General features: G+C 40.9%; 1 protein-coding gene across 4 annotated transcripts in view; it reads left to right on the forward strand.

The window, feature by feature from the left end:
- Positions 1-10,968: 10,968 nt before the first annotated feature.
- Positions 10,969-25,126, forward strand: part of ccdc63.L (coiled-coil domain containing 63 L homeolog) — a 68,300-nt gene continuing 54,142 nt past the window's right edge. The window contains exons 1-5 of one of the 4 annotated variants that reach the window (XM_041568436.1): positions 10,969-11,151; positions 15,157-15,231; positions 18,885-18,981; positions 21,676-21,865; positions 23,077-23,193. In XM_041568436.1, coding sequence (XP_041424370.1) covers positions 15,165-15,231; positions 18,885-18,981; positions 21,676-21,865; positions 23,077-23,193 — 471 coding nt within the window. In that variant the 5' untranslated portion in view covers positions 10,969-11,151; positions 15,157-15,164. 4 annotated transcript variants of the gene reach the window in all.

The following is a 25,126-nucleotide window of genomic DNA, read 5'->3' on the forward strand; positions in this document are numbered from 1 at the left end:
CCTGTTTCACATCACCGAAAAATTAGAGAATTTCCTGCTAAATGCGAATTTTGATGCCCACGTCAATTTTGACACTGGTGTTTAAGTCTATGGGCCTCCAAATATTGATGACGCATGACAGTTTTGGCGCAATCGAAACGCATCCAAAAAAATTTAATGCACCGAATTTTCGCGACAGTTTCATGAATCTATTCACCGCCAGGCCAATTTATTTGTCCATCATTAATTATTACTGTAATTAAAAAAAATCAGAACAATGTCTGTATACAGGCATGGGATCTATTATTTTTGGAAACCCGACAGTTTTGACGCGAGCGACTTTTCCGCTTTGCAGCAAAAAATTTTTGATGGCGCCACATTTTCGCGACATGTATTTACGCCTGCCAAATTTATTTCGCCCATCACTAATTATTTCTGTAATGAAAAAAATGAAAAAAATTCGGAACAGTGTCTGTATACAGGCATGGGAGCTATTATTCGGAAACCCGATATCCAGAAAGCTTAAATTACAGAAAGGCCTTCTCCCATAGATTCAATTTTAATCAAATAATTCAGCTTTTTCCTTTTTCTCTGTAATAATAAAACAGTAGCTTGTACTTGATCCCAACTAAAATATAATTAATCCGTATTGTATGCAGAACAATCCTACTGGGTTTATTTAGGGTGGTGACACATGGGGTGATTAGTCACCAAGCGATAAATCTACGCTACTGTGGGTGACTAATCTCCCCGAAATGCCTACCCAACTGGAGATTCGTATTGTTGCCGGCGAGAAGGCATTTCGGGGAGATTAGTCGCCACAGTAGCGAAGATGGCATACGTATCGCTTCAGTTTTCTAAAGTCATCCAAAGTTATCTCATGAGAAAACTTCGGGCGACTTCTGAAAACCGAAGGCATTTCGGAGAGATTAGTCGCCTGCAGTAGCGAAGATTTATCGATTGGCGACTAATCTCCCCGTGTGCCACCACCCTTTAAGTTAAAATGATTTTTATTTAGCAGATAAAGGGTATGGAGATTCAAATGATGGAAAAATCTATTATCCAAAAAACCCCAAGTCCCAAGCATTCTGGATAACAGATCCCATATATGCATATTCATTTTGTGCTTGTAGATTACAGATGGTTGCTAACGTGACCTTACACAGATGGACCCATGGGACAAATGGATGGATTTAGGGGGACATTCGTATTATGGCAGCTCTTGTATTGTTCCTTTCATTCAGCATCAGACAGATGAAACTTCCAATGCCCAATCAACCAACTGACTGGTATCCATGGCACACAGATATCGGCTGGAATTGTCCACCCAATCAGTTTGTACCAGTTTCACTATGTGGCTAACGTTAGGCAGCCTGAGGCAATTTTAAATTTATGGTGCATTCTGGAGCTACACCCGCAGGTGCTAATGTCAGGGCAGCCGGTCCCTGTTTTTTTTTTATTTATTTATTTTTTTGCACTTCACACTATTTAAAAGTGACTCCCAATGATTCTCCTCATTAGTAACTGTATAATGGGTGGGTCTCCAATATTTTTAACTGTGAGCCACATTCAGATGTAAAAAGAGTTGGAGAGCATGAAAAATGTTCTTGGGTGGTGCAAAATATTGGCTATTTGGTGGCCCTTATGTGGACTGGCAGCCTACAGGAGACTCTGTTTGGCAGTACACCTGGTTTTTATACAACTAAAACTTGCCTCCAAGCCTGGAATACAAAAATAATCACCTGCTTTGAGGCCACTGGGAGCAAAAGACAAGGGGTTGGTGAGAAACATGTTGCTTGTGAGTCACTGGTTGGGGATCACTGCTCTACAACAAGTTAATTAAACTATAAACAAAACTATATATTTTTATTTTATTGCAGATAACCTTTAGTGCTTTAGAAGTACAGAACTACAATTTCCAGCTATTCCCTGGCAGTTAAAGTGAAATAGTGAGGCCAAACTAGTGAAGCAACGAATCAAGGATTCGGTTCGGGATTCCGCCAGGATTCGGTTTGGGATTCCGCCAGGATTCGGTTTGGGATTCCGCCAGGATTCGGTTTGGGATTCCGCCAGGATTCGGTTCGGGATTCTGCCAGGATTCGGTCTTTTAAGCAGGATTCGGATTTGGCCGAATCCTTCTGCCAGGCCGAACCGAATCCGACTCCTAATTAGGGGCGGGGAGGGAAATCGCATGATTTTTTGTCACCAAAAATTTGCAAATGCAAATTAGGGTTTGGATTCGGTTCGGTATTCGGCCGAATCTTTCATGAAGGATTCGGGGGTTCGGCCGAATCCAAAATAGTGGATTCGGTGCATCCCTAGGCCAAACATTGTATCACATAAATATGTCCCCTTATGTGCAGGTTCCAACATGTTGCAGCATTTACATAAAAGGGATAATTCACCTTTACGTTAATTTTCAGAATGCTCTAGAATGCCCAGTTCGAAGCAACTGATCATTATTTATTTTTTTTTAGAGTTTTTTTTAATGATTTTAAAGCATTACCCTACTGTATTGGCCCCTAGCTACACAAACCCAGGGCCCCTCTTGTAGTTCTGCCACAAAAGAAATACTCACAAGAGCATTCCACAGCAAAAGGGTAATATCTTTTCATTTTTCTTCAACAAATGACATTTTGTTATTGGGTACGTGTTATATAGAAATCTTGGCTCATTCAGTGGCACTTGCTAAAAGTCCTGGCCGGTGGGAGTTCAGCCAGTTACAAATGAAAAACACACTGAGCCTACAGGACTGCCTACGGAGAAACACGGGGCAAGTATATTGATGTTCTACAACCAGTCGATATGAGTCAGTTTAGCTCCTGGTCTTCTTTGATGCCAGGACGTCATGACTTTCATGACTCACAAAACTAAATTCTGAATAAACACAAGAAGCATGTTCCAAAATTTCCATCAATTTGACATAAGGGATAAACTATGTCCTCAAGCACATTGTGTTGGCTAAGATTCTAAAGCCTTAGCTGTGCCCCAGCATTCTGGAAATGACTATATCTTTATTTAACTTTTCATTCGGCAGCTCTCCGGTTTGCAATTATAGCAGTCTGATTTCTAGGGGTCCAAATTCCCCTAGTAACCATGCATTGATTTGAATAAGAGACTGGAATATGAATAGGAGAGGCCTGAATAGAAAGATGAGTAATAAAGAGGAGCAATAACGATATTGCCCAGAGTATGTGCAGTGAATCAGCAGCAAAGAAGATGGGGAGCAACTGGGGGAAAATTCAGCTTGGAACTAAAGGGCTGCGGTTGCCTGCAGGGTCAAATTGGAAAAACCCTGTGGGAAGGTAAGTGGGGGGAGTTAGGTTCAGCTTGGTGTTGTGGGGGGGACAGGGGCCCAGGGGGGGTGTGGGGGCCCCTAAATCAGAACCCCGGTGGGGTCCCCAGTCCAATGCTGGTTGCCTGGTCTGTTACAAACCCCAAAACATAAAGGGGTTTATGTAATAAAAGGCATTAAAGTGATACTGACACGTTCCCATAAAAATCATAGGAACTTATCAGTATAAAGTATGTGCTGCACCCAGAATATTTTCCCTCAAAGCCTCCATCCCCAGCTCCGCACACCTGCACTGACCCGACCCTCCGACACTGTTGAAAGACCTTCAGTGCAGTTTCAGTGATGATGGGCTGGGGGCGGTGCAATCCTTCCATAGGCTGATTACGAATGAAAACAGGACTTCAGCCTATGGAAGGATCGCTCCACCCCCAGGTCCAGATATGTGGAGAAGCCACAAAGGCCCAGGCCTAGGGCGGTAGAATAATAGGGGCGGCATACCGCCCAGCCACTCCCCAGCGCTCCGGTGCAGGCGCGCATGTGAGCTTGCACCGGAGTGGAGTATACAGGCGGGCGCTAGGGCCGGGACCGTGCTGCCTCGGGGCACCCGTACACTAAATCCGGCCCTGTCCATCCCCAGTCCAGTGTCACGGATGCAACACAGAAGATCCGTTAGTAGTGTGAGCGGTCAGCTGCCAAAGGTGCGCTCCACTGCCCCCAAATTGCTACATTAGCTTGCAAATCCTTGGTCATTGTGGGAAACAATTAGAGAACAATGGAGTTGATTTTTAACTACTTACTGCCTCCTTTTCATGAGCTATTTTAACCCTTCCTAGACTTCCTCTTAAATTTTCCTGGTTTTCAAGTATGTCCTCCTTATTTTATCCTTTTTTTCTATTCCCTGTCATCAGTCCTGGGAGTGTACTCCTGTGTTTCTGCCATTTATGTTTGTGTAAACAAATATAATAAACTATCTATATAAAATATTTTTTCCAGTGTCCAAAATGAATTGTGTGTGTGTATATATATATATATATATATATATATATATATATATATATATTTATTTATTTTTTTAAACGTAAGTGGGGGCAGTGATCACAGGACTATCTTATTTCAGTCCTTCTGAAATGGTGTCAGTGGGAGCTTATCTTGATTCCTGCCTATTGTTCAATTGACAGGCTCAGCAGACAAGGCTCTATTTACATTACAGCAGCTTGTAGGAGGGAGGGGTAATGACATCACTCCAACTTGCAGTGCAGCAGTAAAGTGTGACTGAAGTTTATCAGAGCACAAGTCACATGACCTGAGGGCAGCTGGGAAATGTCAAAATGTCTAGCCCCATAGCAAATTTTAAAATTAGATATAAAAAAATCCATTTCTTGTTTTGAAAACGGATTTCAATGCAGGATTCTGCTGTAGTAGCACTATTAACTGATACATTTTGTAAAAAACATGTTTTTCCACGACAGTATCCCTTTAAGGACAATGTCACACAACATTCCATTGGTGGAAAAACACAGTTGGAGAAAAAGCCAATCACAAGTAAACAAATGAATGCAAATATCTGATTGGTTGCTTTAAGCGACTGCACTGGTGCAGTGTAGCACCTACTTACAGTATGCCAGTGGGATGCACTGTTGGTGGGACACTTTTTTGATGGTTGGGTCTATCAGTATATCGGTTGCACATATAACAACTTACAATTGCTGGTTTTAATGAGCTGTAATTTCTAAATAACATTTCCCTTAAAGTCATACCATGGGGATGCACTGCAAGTTATTTCAAAGTTCTCTAATCAGTCTCACACTGACATGTGCTCATTAAGAGCATTTTCTTGGTGCTCCGCTTACACTGCTTGCATCAATCAGCCCTGACTTGATAATGAATATGCCTTTATAATTACTGGTGTTTTGTCAAAGAAGAATAATAGGATTTTCTTTTGTTTCTACTGTACAAATGTGCTGAAAATACTCCAGCGTTTAAAACAACTGCTTATTGATTTTAATTCCGAAACATGAAACTGAGATGAATTTCTTGATCTCAGAAAATAAATGTTGAGTAAGTACAGGACTATACAGAGGAGTCCCACAATGTTTCAAATGAGGAAAAAGCTACATGTCCTGGATAAATGCCATAGGTCAGATGGCTGAGGTTGATCTCAATAATGGTGGTCAGATGAGGGTATTGTTCACCTTTAAATTAACTTTTAGTATGATGTAGAGAGTGGTATTCTGCAACAATTTGCACTTGGTTTGAATTTTTTTATTATTTGTGTTTTTTTTTACTTATTTAGCTTTTGTTTCAGCTATTTATTTATTATTCTGGTTGCTAGGGTACAAATTACCCTAGCAACCATGCATAGATTTCAATAAGAGACTGGAATACGATTAGCAGAGGGACTGTATAGAAAGGTGAGTAATAAAAAGTAGCAATAACAGTAAATGTGTAGCCTTACAGAGCATTTGATTTTTAGATGGGGTCAGTGACCCCCATTTGAAAGCTGTAAAGAATCAAATGTTTTAAATACGATAAAAAATAAAATAAGACCAATTGAAAATTTGCTTAGAATTATCCTTTCTATAGCATACTGAAAGTTAACATAATGTTGACACAACCCTTTAATTTTATAGACCACATGATAGGTTGTTATAGTGGCTCTCCAAGAGTTTTTTTATGGTTTTATAATCCTTTCCTGATCACTTGGCTGTGTAAATAATGGGCCCACTTTATGGAAACATTAAAACAACACCCCATCAGTATTTATTGGGATTCAATCTATGGACTCAGTTGTGTGGAATTGGTATCATACTTACCAGCTGTGCCACTGGAGGTCCGTAGTTATCTCTCTATTTTGAGTTCATGATGTCCCTGTTGTGTCCCTGCCTTCTGCTCCCTTTCTCTGCCCATCTCCTTATCCCCATCTGAAGCTAATTATTCGATGTAGACCCTTTATAAGCCTGCCCTTGACCTTTGCTCAGTGCTTGGTCACAAGAAAAAAAAAAAGAAAGACCATTGGTGTTCAGTGGAATTTACATCTCTTCTTCCTCAGCTCCTTTCTGCGATTTTCGGCAGCGGCTCAACAACTACTACACAGCTCCTACTTCGGCACGGCTTGGCTCCTACTTCGGCAGCTCAAGGGAGGCCTGGCTATTCCAGGAAACGCAGCACAGTCAGGCCCCCCTTAACATATAGAAGCCACCAGGCCCGGGACAGCGGCCCTGGCTGTGATCTTGCCATCATATGACTACCTGCATCCTGAGATATCACCTTGTTCCTAGCTCATTCCCAGCCTTGCTCCTGATCTCCTGTACCTCTCCTATCCCTGTTCTGGTAGATTCCCTTTTTCTGACTCCTGTCCTGTCCCTTGACTCTGTTTGATTGCTGCCTGCCCCCAAATTTTGGCCTTTAACTGGATCTTGCCTCAGTTGGTCATTTGCTACTGTGTTTTGCAAGCATATTCGTATTGATCCATCTGTGCACTATAAATTGTTTTTCTCATCTTGTCTATTAAAGTTCGTTACCCAGCTTTTAGGCTCCCAACCTCCAGCCTCTCCAGAGCGTCTCTCCATGAAAGTCTTGACACTGAACTAGATAATACATGTAAGAAACATATGATGGCTCCTAGAACTATGCATAGGATGCTACATGTAACAGGAATCGTCATGCCTAAGGGCTCTTACACACGTGCGTTTTTTGCTGCGCTCCCCTGCGTTCCGCTTTCCACCATTTAGCTGCGGGGGAGTGCAGTAGTTAACTCATCTATTATTGTCAAGGAGGCTGTACTCATATAGACGCATGAAAGCGTCAAACGCATGTGGAATGCAACATGCTGCGTCCCATCTGCGTTTGGCGCTTACATGCGCCTGTGTGAATACAGCCCCCTTGACAATAATTGAGTGCCTCTACTCCTGCGCTCCCCTGCGGCTGAACGGAAGAAAGCAGAACGCAGGGGAGTGCAGCAAAAAACACCTGTGTGAGTCCTAATACATAATTGTCTCAAGTCTCAAAAACACAAAGCAGACAAAAGTTCTTTAACATTTTACATTTCATGTAAGCTGGGTAGGGAGAGAGTACAGTTAGAGATTGCATATAGATATCTTTTCTCTCGCTCTTCCTGTCTCATTTCCTGTAATTTATGGGTGTAACATCCCTAGTGCAATATTCATGCCCCTTAGAAGACTAAATACATATTATTTTGTATTATGCAAATTGTATCTTGAGCAGCATTCAGTATGTGTTAGTTTCTTCATAATTAGATTTAGCCTCTCCCACGAGTTGGTGAGGTTGGCTTTGCTATAAAGGTAGATTATAGGGTGGGCAGAGGCATACTTTTTTTTTAAGTGCTGAGGTCTGAAATGTTCAGGGGTATAGTTTCTCTTTATAGCGATACCTTATGTTGTGGATGAGAATGTAACTAACACATAATTCATATCACAATAAGAAGTCTATGAAAGAATATTTTTAAATTGGCTTGTAAAAAATATTTTTATTTGCCTAACCAGATAATAATAGGGAAGGACATAATTTTGGCAATTTGAACTGACCAATGGACTGCCAGCTTGATCAAAAGTGTCTAATATTTGTCAGTAAAAAGGAGTGCTGGCCTGGGCTTTGAAATAAGTGATTATAATATAAATTGTCCTTTTCTTGTCCTTTAAACTTAGGGTGCTGTGAGAATTTGATAAGGACCTTAGACTATAAGCTATAGACCAGGGATCCTCAACATTTTCTCCATGTAAGCAACATTAAAATGGAAAAAAGAGTTGGGGAGCAACACACGCATGAAAAAAGTTAATGGGATGCCAATTAAGGTTTGTGATTGACTACTGGTAGCCTCTATGTGGACTGGCAACCTACAGGAGACTCTGTTTGGCAGTGCACCTGGTTTTTATATAAGCAAAACTTGCCTCCAAGCCTGGAATTCAAAATTAAGCATCTACTTTGAGGCCACTGAGAGCAACATCCAAGGGGTTGGTGAGCAACATGTTGCTCATGAGCCACTGGTTGGGGATCACTGCTATAGACTATAAGGTCAGACTGGGCCCCTCATTCGTCTGTGTAGGAGATTGAGGCTATTTCCACTTGACAAATATAATGGTAAAATATTAATCTAACTGTAAGCTCCATAATAAAGTGCAATGATTAGAAAAGTTTTGTTGAGAACAAAAGTGAAAAAGATTGGCTAAATGATGTGCTGACTGGCCCTTATCCTAACAGCTCACAATCTCCAGTTATGAATCAACGGAACAGTGAGAAACCTGCTGCTGTTGCCTGAAGCATCTGACCTCTGAGGTTCCACAATATGCAAACGGAAGAAACATTATTCGGCAGAAATCGAGCCTGACACTTTCACTGCGAATGATGTATAATTGATGGTTTTTTTTTACACCAAGTACTCAGCGTGCATTAAGCTGGGAACTTGAAATGCTGTAACTCTGCAACAAAAGATTAATATTAAGAGGTTTCCAAGGCAACTGTTTAGCCATCCTCTTAATTTATGTAGCTGGTAATCTGTTCTTATTATTATGGTATTTTACAGTCTGGAATATTAGTTGACAGAAATATTTATTTTGACTCCATGAGTGGTGGCATACAGTTAAAGGGTTGCAGTGTCCAAAGTCATGTCCCTGTTGGTCCAGCGACTGGCTCTTCCAATGGACATTGACACTATTTAAGGGGTTGTTCACCTTTAAATTAACTTTTAGTGTAATGTAGAGAGAGATAGTCTGAGACAATTTGCCATTGTTTTTCATTTCTTAATATTTGTGTTTTTTTTAGTTATTTAGCTTTTTATTCAGCAGCTCTACAGTTTACAGTTTTAGCATGCTACAGTCCAAATGACCCTAGCAATCACGCATTGATTTGAATAAGAGACTGAAATATGAAATAGAAAGATGAGTAAAAAAAAAAAAAGTAGCAACAATAATAAATGTGTACAGAGAATTTGTTTTTAGATTGGGTCAGTGATCCCCTCCCCCATTTGAGAGCTGGAAACAGAAGAAAAAGGCAGATAATTAAAAAGCAATAAAAATAGAAAATGTAAGGCTGATTGAAGAGTTGCTTAAAATAAGCTATTCTAGAACATACTAAAAGTTAACTTAATGCATCCCTTTAAATAACCGTGCCTTGACTGGAATCAAATCTAGGACCCCCCATCCCAGCTTCATTGTGCTGCCCTAAAATTCATATCTTTTTCTCGATTATTTTCACTCAGTCATGACTGAGTTGATGTGGTTCTGATCCCAAGGGTCTCCATGGGCAAGTTTGTGATGGTGTTTGCATTATAAGTGCTAGAAATGTGCTGATGAGTAAGTTAGAGTGCAACTACTGAAACATATTTATCAAGAGAGAGCCGACAGTTTTCCACCGTTTGGGATATGAGAACTCCTAATTTCTGTTCACTTCTATAGGAATTTTAGACTTGTCTGGCAAACTGCAATGAACTGTATTTTATCTATGTTTTTACAGATGCGGAATTGCTAACATTTTTGCCCTTTGCACCACATGGTAGCTTGATAAATGAGGCACCTCTTTCCACATGTCTTAAAGTCAGGGATTGAATTATAGAAGAAAGAGATCTTGGGCATTTGATGCATTCTTGGCCCACTGACGGATATGCAGTTTTAGCATCTGTTTATGAGAAATGCCTTATTCACAAGGGGTAAGGGGTAAGGGGGGCCCTGCCACGCCACACTTACTTGATTAGCCGGGCCCCCATCTTTCTGAGAGCTGCTGACTTCGGGAAGGCATGGACGTTTAAGGGGCCCTGGCCACCAATTTTCTTATAATGTGGGGGTGGGGGCCCTGGCCACCAATTTTGGCCACCAATTTTTTTTCTCATGTGGGGTCCTAGCCACCAATATTTTTTAATGGGGGGGCCCTGCCCACAAATGCTTTTTTATGATGGGCCCTGACCACCAATATCTTTTTTTATTTTTTATTAACATGTGGGAACCCTAGCCACCAATATTTTTTTTTGTTTTTTTACTGTGTGGTCGGGGGGTGGACCTGTGGGGTGGGTGGACCTGTAGGTGTTGCTTGCGGTGGGCGCAGACCAGGGGGCCCAGGAAATTTTGTCGTATGGGGCCCTGTGATTTCTGATGTCGGCCCTGTTGGGGAAGAGATCCACTCGTCTGGAGATATCTCTGTGTACGGACACCTTAACAAAGCTGCAGGCTCAGTGAGATTGAGCTCCCGCTTATGCCATCTCTTAAGCAGAATGGCAACCCCTACAATACAGGCCCAAGCCATAATTGCATATGTATATATTAAAATATAATCAATATACATACAGCTAGCTCAAGGGTAAAAAAAAAACAACGACTATTTTCAGTTCATGCTCCTGCAAATGAACATTTCAGTGAGGAAAGTTAATGAATATTTATTTTAAACACATTACGACATATTCTGTTTTGAGAAAGGGTGGGAAAAATGTAATATTTGGAGATCACTGAATTAAGTTTAATTAAAATAAATTAGGGCGGGGGTAAATGTTTCCAGCAGTGCCCAGTACATTCTCTTCCCATAGAAGCCTTGGGGAGAAAACACAGGCTAGTTTCTGGCTTAGTTCTGCTTTGTGATTTAAATTCAAAGCAGAACTGGCCAGACCACAGACAACTCCCCTCAGCCTTCACTTCCCCTTGTTACGTCTTTGCGTTCTTTGTTTACATAGCAACCGAGCTCCCGACCACGTGTCTCCCCACCCGGCTCCCTCACCGCACTTCCTGGTTACGGTCGCTAAGCAAATCAGCACTGACAACAATTGGGAAATACTATAGATTGTGCTGAGTCTGCTGAGATCCCTGACACCCACGCGAGCAGCACCCACCAAACCTTGAGCCTGGATCAGATTTTCTCAAGTGAGCACAGTTAGAAGAGTAGGTATCTCTGTCTAAATCGTTGTCATGTAAAGAGGCAATGTTTTTTTTCTAGCTGTTTGATTGTACTGTTGCATTGGTTATAGATTTATTATGCTATGGAACTGTTCTACAGGAGCACCATTTTACTTATGGGAATTAGAATTCAATAGCCACAGGGCTAGTTGTTAGTTGCTATTTGGATTGATTAGTACATGTACTTATTAGAATGCAATAAGCAATTTTTAAATTTCTTCATTATTTGTTTTTTTTTATAATTTTTAAATTATTTCCGGCTTTCAAATGGGGGTCACTGACCCCTTCTTAAAAACAGATGCTCTTTGAGGCTACATCTTTATTGTTATTGCTCATTTTTAATACTCATCTTTCTATTTACACCCCCTCCTATTCATATTCCAGTCTCTTATTCAAACCAATGAATGGTTGCTAGGGTAATTTGGACCCTAACAACCATATTGCTGAATTACAAACTTGAGAGCTGCTGAATTAAAAACTGGAGAGCTCAGTAACGTAACTAAAGGGGGGCCGGCCCTGGTGCGGGACATGCAGCCGGGCCCCCCTACCATATGCGATTTTCCGCTCTGAATCAGCGGTGCGCAAGCTGCCGGGGGGCCCTGAGAGGTGTGAGTGAGTGACCTGGCCCAATCGAACCCCCTGCTCCCCTGGTAGTTCCGCCACTGGGAGAGCTGCCGAATAAAAAGTTAAATAACACAACATTGAAAACCAATGGCAAATTGTCTCAGAATATCGCTCTTTACATCATACCAAAAGTTAACTCAAAGGTGAACAACCCCTTAAAATGTTAGCAACCACTGGCAGCTAATCACAGTGTAATGATCAGTGGCGTAACTAGATGTTACTGGGCCCCACAGCAGATTAATTTTAGGGCCCCCAACATATCCAGAGGTTGTCCTGTTTTACAAATATATATTGAAATTGCTCAATAATTAGGGTTTCATTGGGCCCCCTATACGTCCTGGGCCCCCCAGCAGCCGCAGGTTCTGCTTCCTCTTTAGTTACGCCCCTGGTAATGATCTTGCCAAAATACCAATCTTTACGTGAGGTTACAGTGTTAGCAGGTCTGGAGTGGGATTTCACATAGACCCTGGCATTTCAAGTACATAGGCCCAAACAGCCACCACCAGCCCAATAAATATTGATTGTCTATGGCATCTTACAGCAGCCCCTCTGGCATTTGCAGGAACCCTCCTGTCTGAGTAGGCACTGTAGGCACTTTGTAGAGCGACTAATGCCTCTACTGGGTAACTGTTAGAGAGGAACTCCATGGGCGATTTCGGCACGCTCCGACGCGCTGTGCAAAAACGCTGGCATCAGATTGAATGCGACGGAAATAAGGTAAGCAACAGGAATGTCGGATGGTGTTGAGGCGTTCACTCGACACGACACGACTGTCGGATGCAGATGCTGCACGCTGCGTGTGCATCTGATAGTCGTGTCGATGCGACTTCACGGCCGGAACTAGGGGTAGGCAGAAGAGGCACGTGCCTAGGTGGAGGGGCGCCAGGCACGTACCGCTTCCGACACCTACCCTTAGTTCCAGAAGCTCTCATGGCAAAAACAGCATAGGATAAAGTGAGAGAAACACTGGCACACAAGGAACTTTATGCAGGGTTACCCATTGCGTTTATTAAGTGCGGACGTGCAACGTTTCAAGGCCCCGAAACGTCCGCACTTAATAAACGCAAGGGGTAACCCTGCATAAAGTTCCTTGTGTGCCAGTGTTTCCCTCACTTTATGCTATATTGGAGGTCGCCGGACTCCTAACACTGGGCACCAGGGGTTCTCGCTATCTAATCTCTAGGAGTGTGCTCTGCCTCATTTTCCTTCGCTTGAAAAACAGCATAGGCCCTACTTGAAACAGAGGAGGGTATTAATATTGATATAATGTATTGGTATAATTTAATTCTCTTTTACCAGGCAAATAGAGCACTTACTTTGTATACAGTTTTACTAATTATCTTCAGCCCCCATCATACATGTGAGTCATTTTTGGTAGTGAGTGGGGGACTTGTTTGAGTTAGAAAGTTGTGACAGACAGTTATAGTTACTGAAGCACAACCCAAACCTCCCTGAGTCAGAGTCCAGTCATTAAACCACAGAGTGACTCTGCTTCCTGTGCCTCATTCAGTGTTCTTTCCCCTCTCATCTGATCTCATTTATGCCATGTGTCATTTGGATTAGAATTTTATTCAACTATTTCCGCCATATATCAAAGAAGAGTTTACAGTCATTTTATTTTTCTGAAAATGTTCATTATAATGTATCACCATTGATTATTATACTCTAGGTGCAGTTTATAGCTTCATGTTTTTATTTGCATGAGTGGAAGAAGCCATTAATACTCTGATCAGGACACCTTTTCCATAGATTCTAATGAAACAGCGCCCTCTAGTGACCAGATTGAAAATGGTGGAATTTTTATTTGGCTTTACTGAGCAATAGCATTTGACACTGGATTTGCCTCAGGAAAACAAACTATACAAGTCATGTTCTATGTCTGTAATTGGTTAATTATCTTTTTTTTATTATTATGTAGGGATGTGTAAAATAGCCATCCCCAGTATTATTTAGCAGGCAGTTCCCTAGTGTTATAGACACCTAACTGTGTCCTAAAATACAGTTAGGAGGGGTAACTGTTTCCTATTCCTGCCTTAAGCTATGCCCCTTGTTGTTTCTCACAGTGACCAGTAGATGGCATTGTGCTAGAGTATAAAAGCTGGAAATTATTCCTCAGTAATTCACTAATTAATTTCTTTAGTCAGACTCTTCAGCAGACACATGGAGTAGCCATCTGCACCATGGTATCATATAATAAAAAGAAAATCTGGAGAGTCTTTGAAAGTATGCAGTTTTATTATCGCACTACATGTTTCGGACCCAACTGATCCTTCCTCTCGTGATGTTAGCACCAGAGGAAGTACCAGTTGGGTCCGAAACATGTAGTGCGATAATAAAACTACATACTTTCAAAGACTCTCCAGATTTTCTTGTTATTAGAGTATAAAAGCCTCTGAAGCCACGTTTTCAGGGTCCTTCTTGTGCTTGCTCTAGCCTGAGCAGGCAGGCAGAGCTTGAGTGGAACATAGACAGGTCAGGTCTAGTAAGGACAGGCTACTCGCTTTTATAGGTCTCTCTAGGAGTGACAGACAGTCAGGATATTTAGCTGAGCAGCTTGAGGCTCCTCCGAGGAGTGGGATTAAGATCCCGGTAGTACTAATTGCCCAGAAGTAGGGACTAAGTGTACAGACCTAGGGTAGATTATTCCTCTCAGGTTCCACTTAGCAAAAAGGCTGAAAGCTGGCTGTACTTCCTCAAGGATGCATACATTGTTCTCGTTCATGAGGGAACTTATATTGACCAAAGGTGCTGTGAGTATTGCCTATCCAATGTGATGTATGATCCTGCATGCTATCCTTTATGTACACTCCACTGAGGATTGTATGTTCAATAAATCTGTTCAATGGTTAAGTTACAAGAACCACTGGCGCCCAATTATTTGCACCCTGAATACAGTTACAGTTGCACTACACCCTGCCTCCACACTGCTGCGAGGGCTCACTCCCTAAGATTTTAAGGTCTCATCCGGAGCACATTTATTGGGAGTGGAGCTGATAGTAGAGTAAGGTGCACTCAATTTACTATAGCGCTACAATTATAATGTAGAATTCTAAAAATCAAGCTTTTGATACTAACCTGGACTGGTATATCATAGCAACAGGGATCTAAGTAGTCTCAACAGCTGAGTGACATTTTATAATCGAGCCGATAAAAGGTATCATCTACTTCATATCTTTTTTGATCTATGTTTTTGATCTAAGGCTACATGATACAACATTATTCTACTAGGAGAACTCATACTGACCATGCCCTGGTTGCTATTAAACTCAATACCATAATGCTGTAAAGCAGCAGTGCTGTACATTTGGTTGCTAGGAGATGGAAAGTACAAAACCTCAAATATTTTTTTTTTACCCCCCCCAACAGAATTCAAGATGCCTCTCAGACGATCTACATCCAGTGCCCGAAGTGACAGTAGCGATGTTGACGTAGAAGGAATAGGTAATTTTCAGCATTTTCTGCAAAATTAAAGAATTTTTTTGGAATGTAATAACTTTTAATTTTTTTTTTAGCCTTTTCTTCTTTTTGGATAAATGATAAAATATCCCCTATTTAAGTATACAGGTATGGGAACTATTATCCAGAATGCTAAAGACCTGGGCTTTTTTGCATAAGGGATCTATACTTTATTTGGATTCTGCTCAGCAGGGACAAAGATAAGAAATGTATCAAATAAATATATCAGTTTAGAACAGTTTACAGGGTCGGCGACCCCCTTCCCAGAGATGCTTTTTCTACACATAGAAAGTACCGTATATACTCGAGTATAAGCCGAGTTTTTCAGCCCCCAAAATATGCTGAAAAATGCTACCTCGGCTTATACTCAGGTCAAGCGCAAAAACGGTCGCCGGCGTCTAAGAATAGTCGCCGGTGTCGAAGAATAGTCACCGGCATCCAAGAATAGTCGCAGGCGTCCAAGAATAGTCTCCAAGAATATACGCCGGCGTCCAAGAATGGTCATCGGCATCCAAAAACCGAGACACCGGCACCTCCAATTGGAGCAGAAACCCTCAATTTTTTGATTGAAACTTACCAGAAGCTGCTGCATTTCTGACCCTCGGCTTATACTCGAGTCAATAATTTTTCCCAGTTTTTGGAGGTAAAATTAGGTACCTCGGCTTATACTCGGGACGGTTTATACTCGAGTATATACGGTAATTGGAAAAAGTCGTTATTTCTGGTCATCTATCTGATAACAACTATTTGTTTGACGGTGAACCACCCCTTTAACCTGCCTAATGCTGTAAATGAGTTTTCCCTACTCAGTCACCAAATAGTAAAGCTCACATTGAACACGTTTAGATTTTTAAAGGAATTTTTTACTTTAGTAACCAGAGCACAGAAAGTCGCTTTTCCATCAGAGGCTTGGCCCTTGGCCAGGGACACAGACTATCCTTGCTTGTTTAACCAGCAGAAAACACAGACTGTAAAGTTGTGCAAGAATCCTAGCTTGGCATCCATATAAACTACTTAAAAGAGCAACTCAGCTGCCTAAAGCTTCAGTAGGTCCAAAAAAATATTCTGCCATCTAATCCACACTAATGGAAAGTAGTTCTCCTAATAAATGACATTTAGAGACACCCTTTTCTGCCAAAAATCTGCTTAGCTTTTCAGAGAAAATTTGGAAAAACAGCACAACAAGAAATATGATTATTCATCATAATGAAATAAATATCAAACAAACTGATTGATCACCAGCAACACCGAGATATATTGTGAAAAATTCAAAGTGTTTTCAAAATTACATGAACATCAATATATATATATATATATATATATATATATATATATATATATATATATATATATATATATATATATATATATATATATATATACAGGTATGTGACACGAATGCCCGGGACCTGGGGTTTTCTGGATAAGGGATATTTACGTAATTTGGATCTCCATACCTTAAAGGACCAGTAACATAAATTTTTTTTGATAAAATTGTTAGTATAGAATGAAAAAAAACCTCAAAGAAAATTTAAACTTTTAAATCACTAAGTCTTTATTAAGAAATAACTTACCGAAACTCCGCTTGCGCTCCTCTTCAGAAAAGGCGATCCGGCGATGATCCATCGTGCGGCGCTTGATTTCTCCTCCCTGCCTTCCATATAGGAGATATCAGGGAGGAGAAATCGAGCGCTGCATGATGGATTGTCGCCTTATATGAAGAGGAGAGCAAGCAAGACTTGTTAAAAGTTTAATTTGTCTTTGTGTCTTTTTTTAACGAATTTTTTTAAAAAAGTTTTTGTTACTGGTCCTTTAAGTCTACTAGAAAAATTGAGATGTTAATTAAAACTGATAGACTGGTTTTACACACCAATAAGGATTTAGTATATCTTAGTGGGGATCAAGTACAGGTATGGGACCTGTTATCCAGAATGCTTGGGACCTGGGGCTTTCCATATAACGTATCTTTTCATAATTTGGATCTTCATATATTGTCTACTAGAAAATCATGTAAGCATTGAATAAACCCAAACAGGCTGGTTCTGCTTCCAGTAAGGATTAATTATATCTTAGTTTGGGTACAAGCTACTGTTTTATTATTATACAGAAAAAGGAAATCATTTTTAAAAATTTGGATTATTTGGATAAAATGAAGTCTATGGGAGACGGCCATTCTGTAATTCAGAGCTTTCTGGATAATGGGTTTCCGGCTAAAGGCACTGTTTTATTACTACAAAGAAAAAGGAGATCATTATACAAAATATTAATTATTTGATTGTAATGGAGTTTATGGTAGACAGCCGTTCTGTAATTCGGAGCTTTCTGGATAACGGATTCTATACCTGTGTGTGTGTGTGTATATATATATATATATATATATATATATATATATATAAATGTTTTTTGAAAATAAACTAATGTTCCGGCTGCATTTCAGCCGCTGAAATGCAGCCAAAACGTTAGTTTATGTTCAATAAAACATTTATACATTCATAAGACCTGCGAGTGCGGCTTCTACTTTGGAGGATCGTGTACATTACCGGTGGCGCGCACCCAGGCAACAAGTGACTCCTAATGGTGAGTGCAGTACCGTAACTAGAGGGGGGCGGGCCCTGGTGCGTGACGCGCAGCTGGGCCCCCCCCCCCTCCGTACAGCCCGTATTTCAGTGGCGCGCGGCGCTGCCGGGGGGATTTCAGTGGTTCGTGGCGCTGCCAGGGGGTTCTGGCCCTGGCCCGCTCGCACCCCCTGCTCCCCCGGTAATTCCGCCACTGCGTGAGTGCTGTGAATGTCGGGTTTACATATATATATAAATATATATATATATTTATATTTAGTGAAAAAAGACCGCACTCACAGGACTTTGTATGAAAAAAAAGCCACAAGGGCTGTGATTTTATTTCTTCAACGTTGAGGAATAAAATCACAGCCCTTGTGGCTTTTTTTCATACAAAGTCCTGTGAGTGCGGTCTTTTTTCACTAAATATCTGTAAATTTTTACCAGCACCAAGGCATTTAACCACTTTATTGTGGAGTGCACCAGGTCGGATTCTTTATATATATATATATATATATATATATATATATATATATATATATATATATATATATATATATATATATATATATATAAATATTAGCGAAAAATACCGCACTCAACAGGCTCAGTTAGAGTAACTGATTTTAATAGAAAAACAAAAGAAGCTGTGGTTTGGGTCTAGCCCCTCTTCTATTCATTGGAGGCACATTACTCAAAATCTGTCCAGCATCTGTAGTCTAGCCAATGGCTGATGAGCATGATGTGTGATTGACTGGAGCAGTCCTCTAGCTTCCCACATTTCTTGTTTTACATATTCCTCAAAGTAACTCATTATACCAGGAAACCGTACATACTATTAAAGGCAATATAAACCCTACAATTAAATATATGGCTGGTCAGAGTTTTCCTTCAAGGGAAGGCTTCCCCATTGGCAATTGTATGGCTTTCCACACTAGCTGCTGCCAGCAGAAATAAATCTTCCAGTCCTGCCGTGCTCTCTGTTCAGAGCTTAAAGGCCTCTAACTTGTTGCCTGAGCTAAAACATCACATCCCATTATAATGTCTTCCCCGTTCTTACGAAAACCCTTTGTTTTGCAGCAGACAGCGAACTGGCCAAACTGCAGCGCATGTTTCGCCTGAAGGAGGTAGTGCATCAAGAATTTACCACCAAGGAAAAACAGAAAATAAGGAGACAAGAGTACGTATTCCTAGCGAACATTTATTCAGCTATTCTGCAGTATGACATACACCACTAACAGACAGTACTTTGCCTCCAGCTCTCTTCCCTTAATGTTATTTTACTAGCACAAGAAGGTACTCTGGGATGTGCTTGTCTGAAAACATGAGGCATCAAACTACACCTTCCATTTCTGTCATCTTACGTTACATAAAGAACAGCTCCCACAGAATAGACAGGCTATTTTAGGCAGACATATAAAGTTTATCAAAAGCTAAGCATCACCATCAGTTCTACTGAGTTATTCCATTAGGGAGGAAGACTCCATGGGGCAGATTCACTAAAGGTCGAAGTGGCTGACAATTCGCCAGATGTCCCATCTGCAGGGACACCAGTAATTCACTAACAGGTGTAGAGGACAATTCGCTAGCGACCGAGACCATCGCTAGCGTACGTTCCCTCCCTATTGCAAGGCGACTTTTCGCTCTGGTGAACGGTCGTCACTCCACAAATTCACTAAGATTTTACTGAACGTTACCTCTTTCGCCAGAGTTTACTTCGCCACCTTAGACCAAGCAAACTGATAAAACAAAGCTACATCCTCCTTAAAGGAGAACTCAACCTGTGGGGAAAAAAACTCTGTACCCCCCCACCGCTAATTCACTAAAATCCGAAGTTGCGAAAGGAGTAGCAAAGTTGCGCTAGCGTTAATTTGTCAAGCAAAGCAAAGTTATGCTAGCGATGCCTAATTTGCATACGACGCCAAGTTAAAGTACAATGGACGTATATGTTGCAGCAAATACATTACACTTCACAAGCTGGGAAAGCTTCATTTAATAAAATAGAGTTGTTATTTTGCCTTATACATGTGCCCACTTTATAGTTTAGGTGCCATATGCTAGAAAATGTAGGGGGGGGAGGAGGGTACCCCCAAAAAAATTTACGATGTTTTTCAGCCTATCACCCTTAAAAAAGTAAAAGACGCCAGCGTTTTTTGGGACTTAGAAAAAATTTAAACTTTTTTTGAAGCAATCCCTATCTACTCTATTGCACTTCGCCTGGTCTGAGGTGGCGAATGCAAGTCTGGCGCAAGATGTAACGTTCAGTAAAATCTGCAAGTTAGTGAATTAGCGTAGTTAATTCCCTTCGCCAGAGCGCAACTTCGCCTGGCGTAAGGGTGTGAAGTAGCGCTACAGTAAGCCCACTTCGCAAGCAAATTTACGCCCGCACCCATTAGTAAATTGGCGAAGTAATGAAATAACGTCACGCTGTCGAATTTGTGCTAGCCGATTCTCTCTTTAGTGAATTTGCCCCCAAGCATTTGCACCTACATCACTAATAAAAACATCCATACGACTTTTATGTACCCTCCCTATTCAAATTAACCTAAGCATAAGAGTACTAACGAAGTTTCGCTAGGCAGAAATAAACGCTAGCAAAACTTTGCTACGAAATTCTCTCACTGCCGAAGTAACGCTAGTGAAATTCGCCAGTGTTCTGCTGCTGAGACGCAACTTCACACTTTAGTAAATTAGCATAGTGTTAACGAATCTGCACCTGGCGAAGTGTGGCGAAGCGGTCGCTGGCTAAAATTCGCCCTTCAGTGAATTTGCTCCTATTTCAGATGTTACTTGTATTGAAGCTGCTGTGTGCTGTACTTTGAATTAACAGACAGCTTTTCCCTCACTATCTGCCTGTTGATGCTGCCTTGTTTAAACAAAAGGGGGGAACTTTGTTGTAATTAGTTTGTGGTTACCAACTCTGCGTACCACTTTTTTGTATGTCTTTTGAAGGGACAATGTTTGAGGAATCCGCAGCTGCCCTTCTTTATGTGTTTTGTTACTAAATTTACCTTGTGTCTTTCTGTGCTCGGTTTTTGTAAGCATGTGATTATGTATCCCGTTCAGGTTACAGCCACCTCCATAATTATCTTGAATAAGAAAGGCTGGCGTTTGGAGCAGGCGACTTGTGTGGTCGCATAGGGTGGAAGACTGACCTTTATCTTTCTGTATAAACATTTGTAACTAACAAATGACAGAAAACTTGATATAATGTATAAGGCTAAATACTCTAAACTTTATTAAAGTGGTGCGTCGGCTTTAAAGGGATACTATTGCAGGAAAATAGTTTTGTATTTTTTCAAAATACACAAGTTAATGGTGCTGCTCCAGCAGAATTCTGCATTGAAATCCATTTTTTAAAACAGCAAAAAAGTTTTTTTTATATTTAATTTTGAAATTTTACATGGGGCTAGACATATTGTCAGTTTCCCAGGTGCCCTCAGGTCATGTGACTTGTGCTCTGATAAACTTTAGTTACTCTTTAGGGCAGAGACACACGCCCGGCGACAAATGACTCTTCTTCAGGCGACTAATCTCCCTGAACTGCCTTCCTGCCGGCTAGAATGTAAATCACTGGCGGAGCATTCATTTTCCAAAGTTGCCTGAACACTCCTCATGAGGCAACTTCGGACGACTTTGGAAAACTAAGCTCTCCGAGTGCCATCCCTACGGTGATTTACATAACTACCCCCTCCACAGACACTTTTTCACTAGTACAGTGCAAAAACTCCTCCAGTCTTCTGCTCCAGCGAGTCCAGAGGGGGTGCAGACCCTGTAGCAGTCGAATCCCTCGCACCCCTGGTAGTTACTCCACTGATATCCACCACAGAGCCCTTTCTGTCTTGGTCACAATCTTTTTTTTGCCGTTGTGCAGAAAAACAATACAAGCATTGCAAAAAGAGCAAGAAGAGCTTCTAAAGAATCTATCAGTCTCAGAAAGTCGGAGAAACCAGGCTCGAGACCAAGGGAGCCGGGCAAAGCTGCATTTTCTGCTGGAGCAAAAAGGAGAACTGGATGGGCAACTTGCAGAAGAGAAGCAAGCAATTGCAAATTTGGAACAAGAGGTACATGGGGAGGTTTTGGATAGCTGTAGCACTGTGGACTTCTTATATAGGTATATACAATTATAAGCTTTTCCATCGAAATCCATCTATTCTATTCAATCCTACCCTGCTAGCAGATAAAATGCATACCACTGCTAACATGTATGTTTATAACGTTATTATTTGTGGTGGCTAGATACCAAAAAAGCTACCCAGAACTGTAACATAGTAAGTTAGGTTGAAAAAAGACACACGTCCATCTAGTTCAACCTTTCAACTCTATTTTAACCTGCCTAACTGCCAGTTGATCCAGAGGAAGGCAAAAAAACCCATCTGAAGCCTCTCCAATTTGCCTCAGAGGTGGACAACATTTCTTCCTGACTCCAAAATGGCAATGGGACCAGTCCCTGGATCAACTTGTACTATGAGCTATCTCCCATAACCCTGTATTCCCTCACTTGCTAAACACCATCCAACCCCTTCTTAAAGCTATCTAATGTATCAGCCTGTACCACTGATTCAGGGAGAGAATTACACATCTTCACAGCTCTCACTGTAACAAACCCCTTCCGAATATTTAGTCGGAACCTCTTTTCTTTTAATCGGAATGTGTGACCTTGTGTCAGCTGGAAAGACCTACTGGTAAATAAAGCATTAGAGAGATTATTATATGATCCCCTTATATATTTATACATAGTTATCATATCACCCCTTAAATACCTCTTCTCCAGCGTGAACATCCCCAATTTGGCCAGTCCTTTCTCATAGCTAAGATTTTCCATACCTTTTATCAGCTTAGTTGCCCTTCTCTGTACCCTCTCTAATACAATATTGTCCTGTTTGAGTGATGGAGAACAAAACTGTACGGCATATTCTAGATGGGGCCTTACCAGTGCTCTATACAGTGGAACAATGACCCTCTCCTCCCATGACTCTGTGACCCTTTTAATACAGCTCAAGACCTTATTTGCCCTTGATGCTGCTGACTGGCATTGCTTGCTACAGCCAAGTTTATCATCTACAAGGACTCCAAGGTCCTTTTCCATAATGCATTTGCCTATAGTAAATGTGACTGCATGTTGGCAGCAAGTCTTATATTGAGGCATGCTCTCCACAATATCACAGATAGATTGCTTGCAGAAAAATGTTGCAGTGATCCAGACACATTCATGCAGACTGCTCTTTTGCCTTAGATAAATACATTTCCTTGTGGAAATTTCTCTTTTGTGCAGATAAAAATTTTGGAGAAGAAATTATCTCAACAAAGAAAACATGGAAGAGTTTCTTCTGGGACTACTCAGAAAAATGCTGGAACACACGTAAAAGTCATGGAGAACAGACTCGACAGGGTAAATGTTGAGTTATTTTCTTTTTTGTATAGACAACTGGATTTTTGACACATGGGCAGATTTATCAAAGGTCAAAGTGAATTTTCTAATGAAAAAAAAATTTGAATTTCAAGCTATTTTTTGTGTACAGTACTTCGACTAGGGAATAGTCTAAATTCGATTCGAATTTGAAAAAAAATTCACCACGCTAATAAGTCTGGACATTGCTAGCTCTTTGCAGTTCAGAAAGTAATGATGATTACACTATTATTTGACTTTTACGGGCAGATTTATCAAGGGTTGAATTGAAAATTTGAATTTTTAATTTTTTTTTGGTCAAAACTCTCCAATTCGAAATTGTGAGTTATCCAAACTCAATTTGAGTTTTAATTCAAATTTGAATTTTGAATACTCTGGCACTAAGTACTCGAATTTGATTATTCGCTATCTAAAACCTGCCGAATCACTGTTTAAGTCAATGGGAGATGTCCAGAGATCAATTCTGAGTTGTTTACAGCCTTCCTGACATTCAATATGAATTTGATTCAAGTTTTTGGGTCGACCCTATTCACCTGAATTAAAAAAAAAAAAAAAAAAGATTTAAATAAATTTCAATTTGTCAAATTTAGAGTTCATGGGCGTTTATGGGAGTTTTTATAAACTCACATGAATTCAAAATTAGACCCTTTATATATCTGTCCCCTAATCTTGTTGTTACTTCTATTCTGGAGAATAGGTTGGAGAAGAACTTTAACATGCCCCAAAAGGATAAAAGTGCAAATAACCCTCTCTTGCAATGGTTCACTCTGGGGCAGATTTATCAGGTCGAAGTGAAAATTAAAATTGAAAAAATTTGAAATTCCAAGCTAATTTTTGTATACTTCCACTAGGGAAAAGTCCAAATTGGATTTGAATTAAAAAAAAATGTGAAAATTCGAATTTTGAAATTTATCATTTATCATGTATTGTCTCTTTAAAAATTCTACTTTGACCATTCACCATCTAAAACCTGCAAATTGCTGTCTTAGCCTATGTGGGACCTCCTAGAACCTATTTCGAAAAATTGAAGGTTTTTTTTTTTTGGAAAAACTTCGAATCGAATTCAATCGAATGTGCTATTACTTTGATATTAGGTTGTCATATTAGGTTAAAAGTAGGGATGCACCGAATCCAGGATTCGGTTCGGGATTCGACCTTTTTCAGCAGGATTCGGATTCGGCCGAATCCTTCTGCCCGGCCGAACCAAATCCTAATTTGCATATGCAGGGAGGGAAATCTCGTGACTTTTTGACAAAAAACAAGGAAGTAAAAAATGTTTTCGCCTTCCCACCCCTAATTTGCATATGCAAAATAGGATTTGGTTCACAAAAGATTCAGCAAAATACCAAACCGAATCCTAATTTGCATATGCGAATTAGGGGTGGGAAGGGGAAAACTTTTTGTCACGGTCGGCACCCAACACCAAAACAAACATCAGGCACCCTGGTATCGGCTCGTGCTTCACCAGTAGTGTGACCGCCTTTGGGCCTCGGGAGGAGCCCTCGGCTTACTTGGATGCCACCTGGACTTAAACGAGAGGTGCAAGATGAGGGTTCTGGATAAGCAGAGGGGCACAACAGTAAAGCAAAGTCTTTGGACAGAAGATCGCAGTACAAGGCGTTTAGGCAAAGGAGTAGTCAGATCAGGCCGGGTCGAGGCAGGCAGAGAGTAAACGTTATCAGACAGGCAAAGGTCAAACCAGGGAGTCAATCAGAGGGTTAATCAGAAGTGTTAAGGTGGCCATACACGGATAGATCCGCTCGTTTGGCGATGTCGCCAAACGAGCGGATCTCCCTCCGATATGCCCACCTTGAGGTGGGCAATATCGGGCTGATCCGATCGTGGGCCCTAGGGCCCAACGATCGGATCCTAGCGTTCACCAAACGGGCGGTCGGATCGCGGGACCGCATCAACG

This window comes from Xenopus laevis, chromosome 7L (assembly GCF_017654675.1).
Source record: "Xenopus laevis strain J_2021 chromosome 7L, Xenopus_laevis_v10.1, whole genome shotgun sequence".
NCBI lineage: Eukaryota > Metazoa > Chordata > Amphibia > Anura > Pipidae > Xenopus > Xenopus laevis.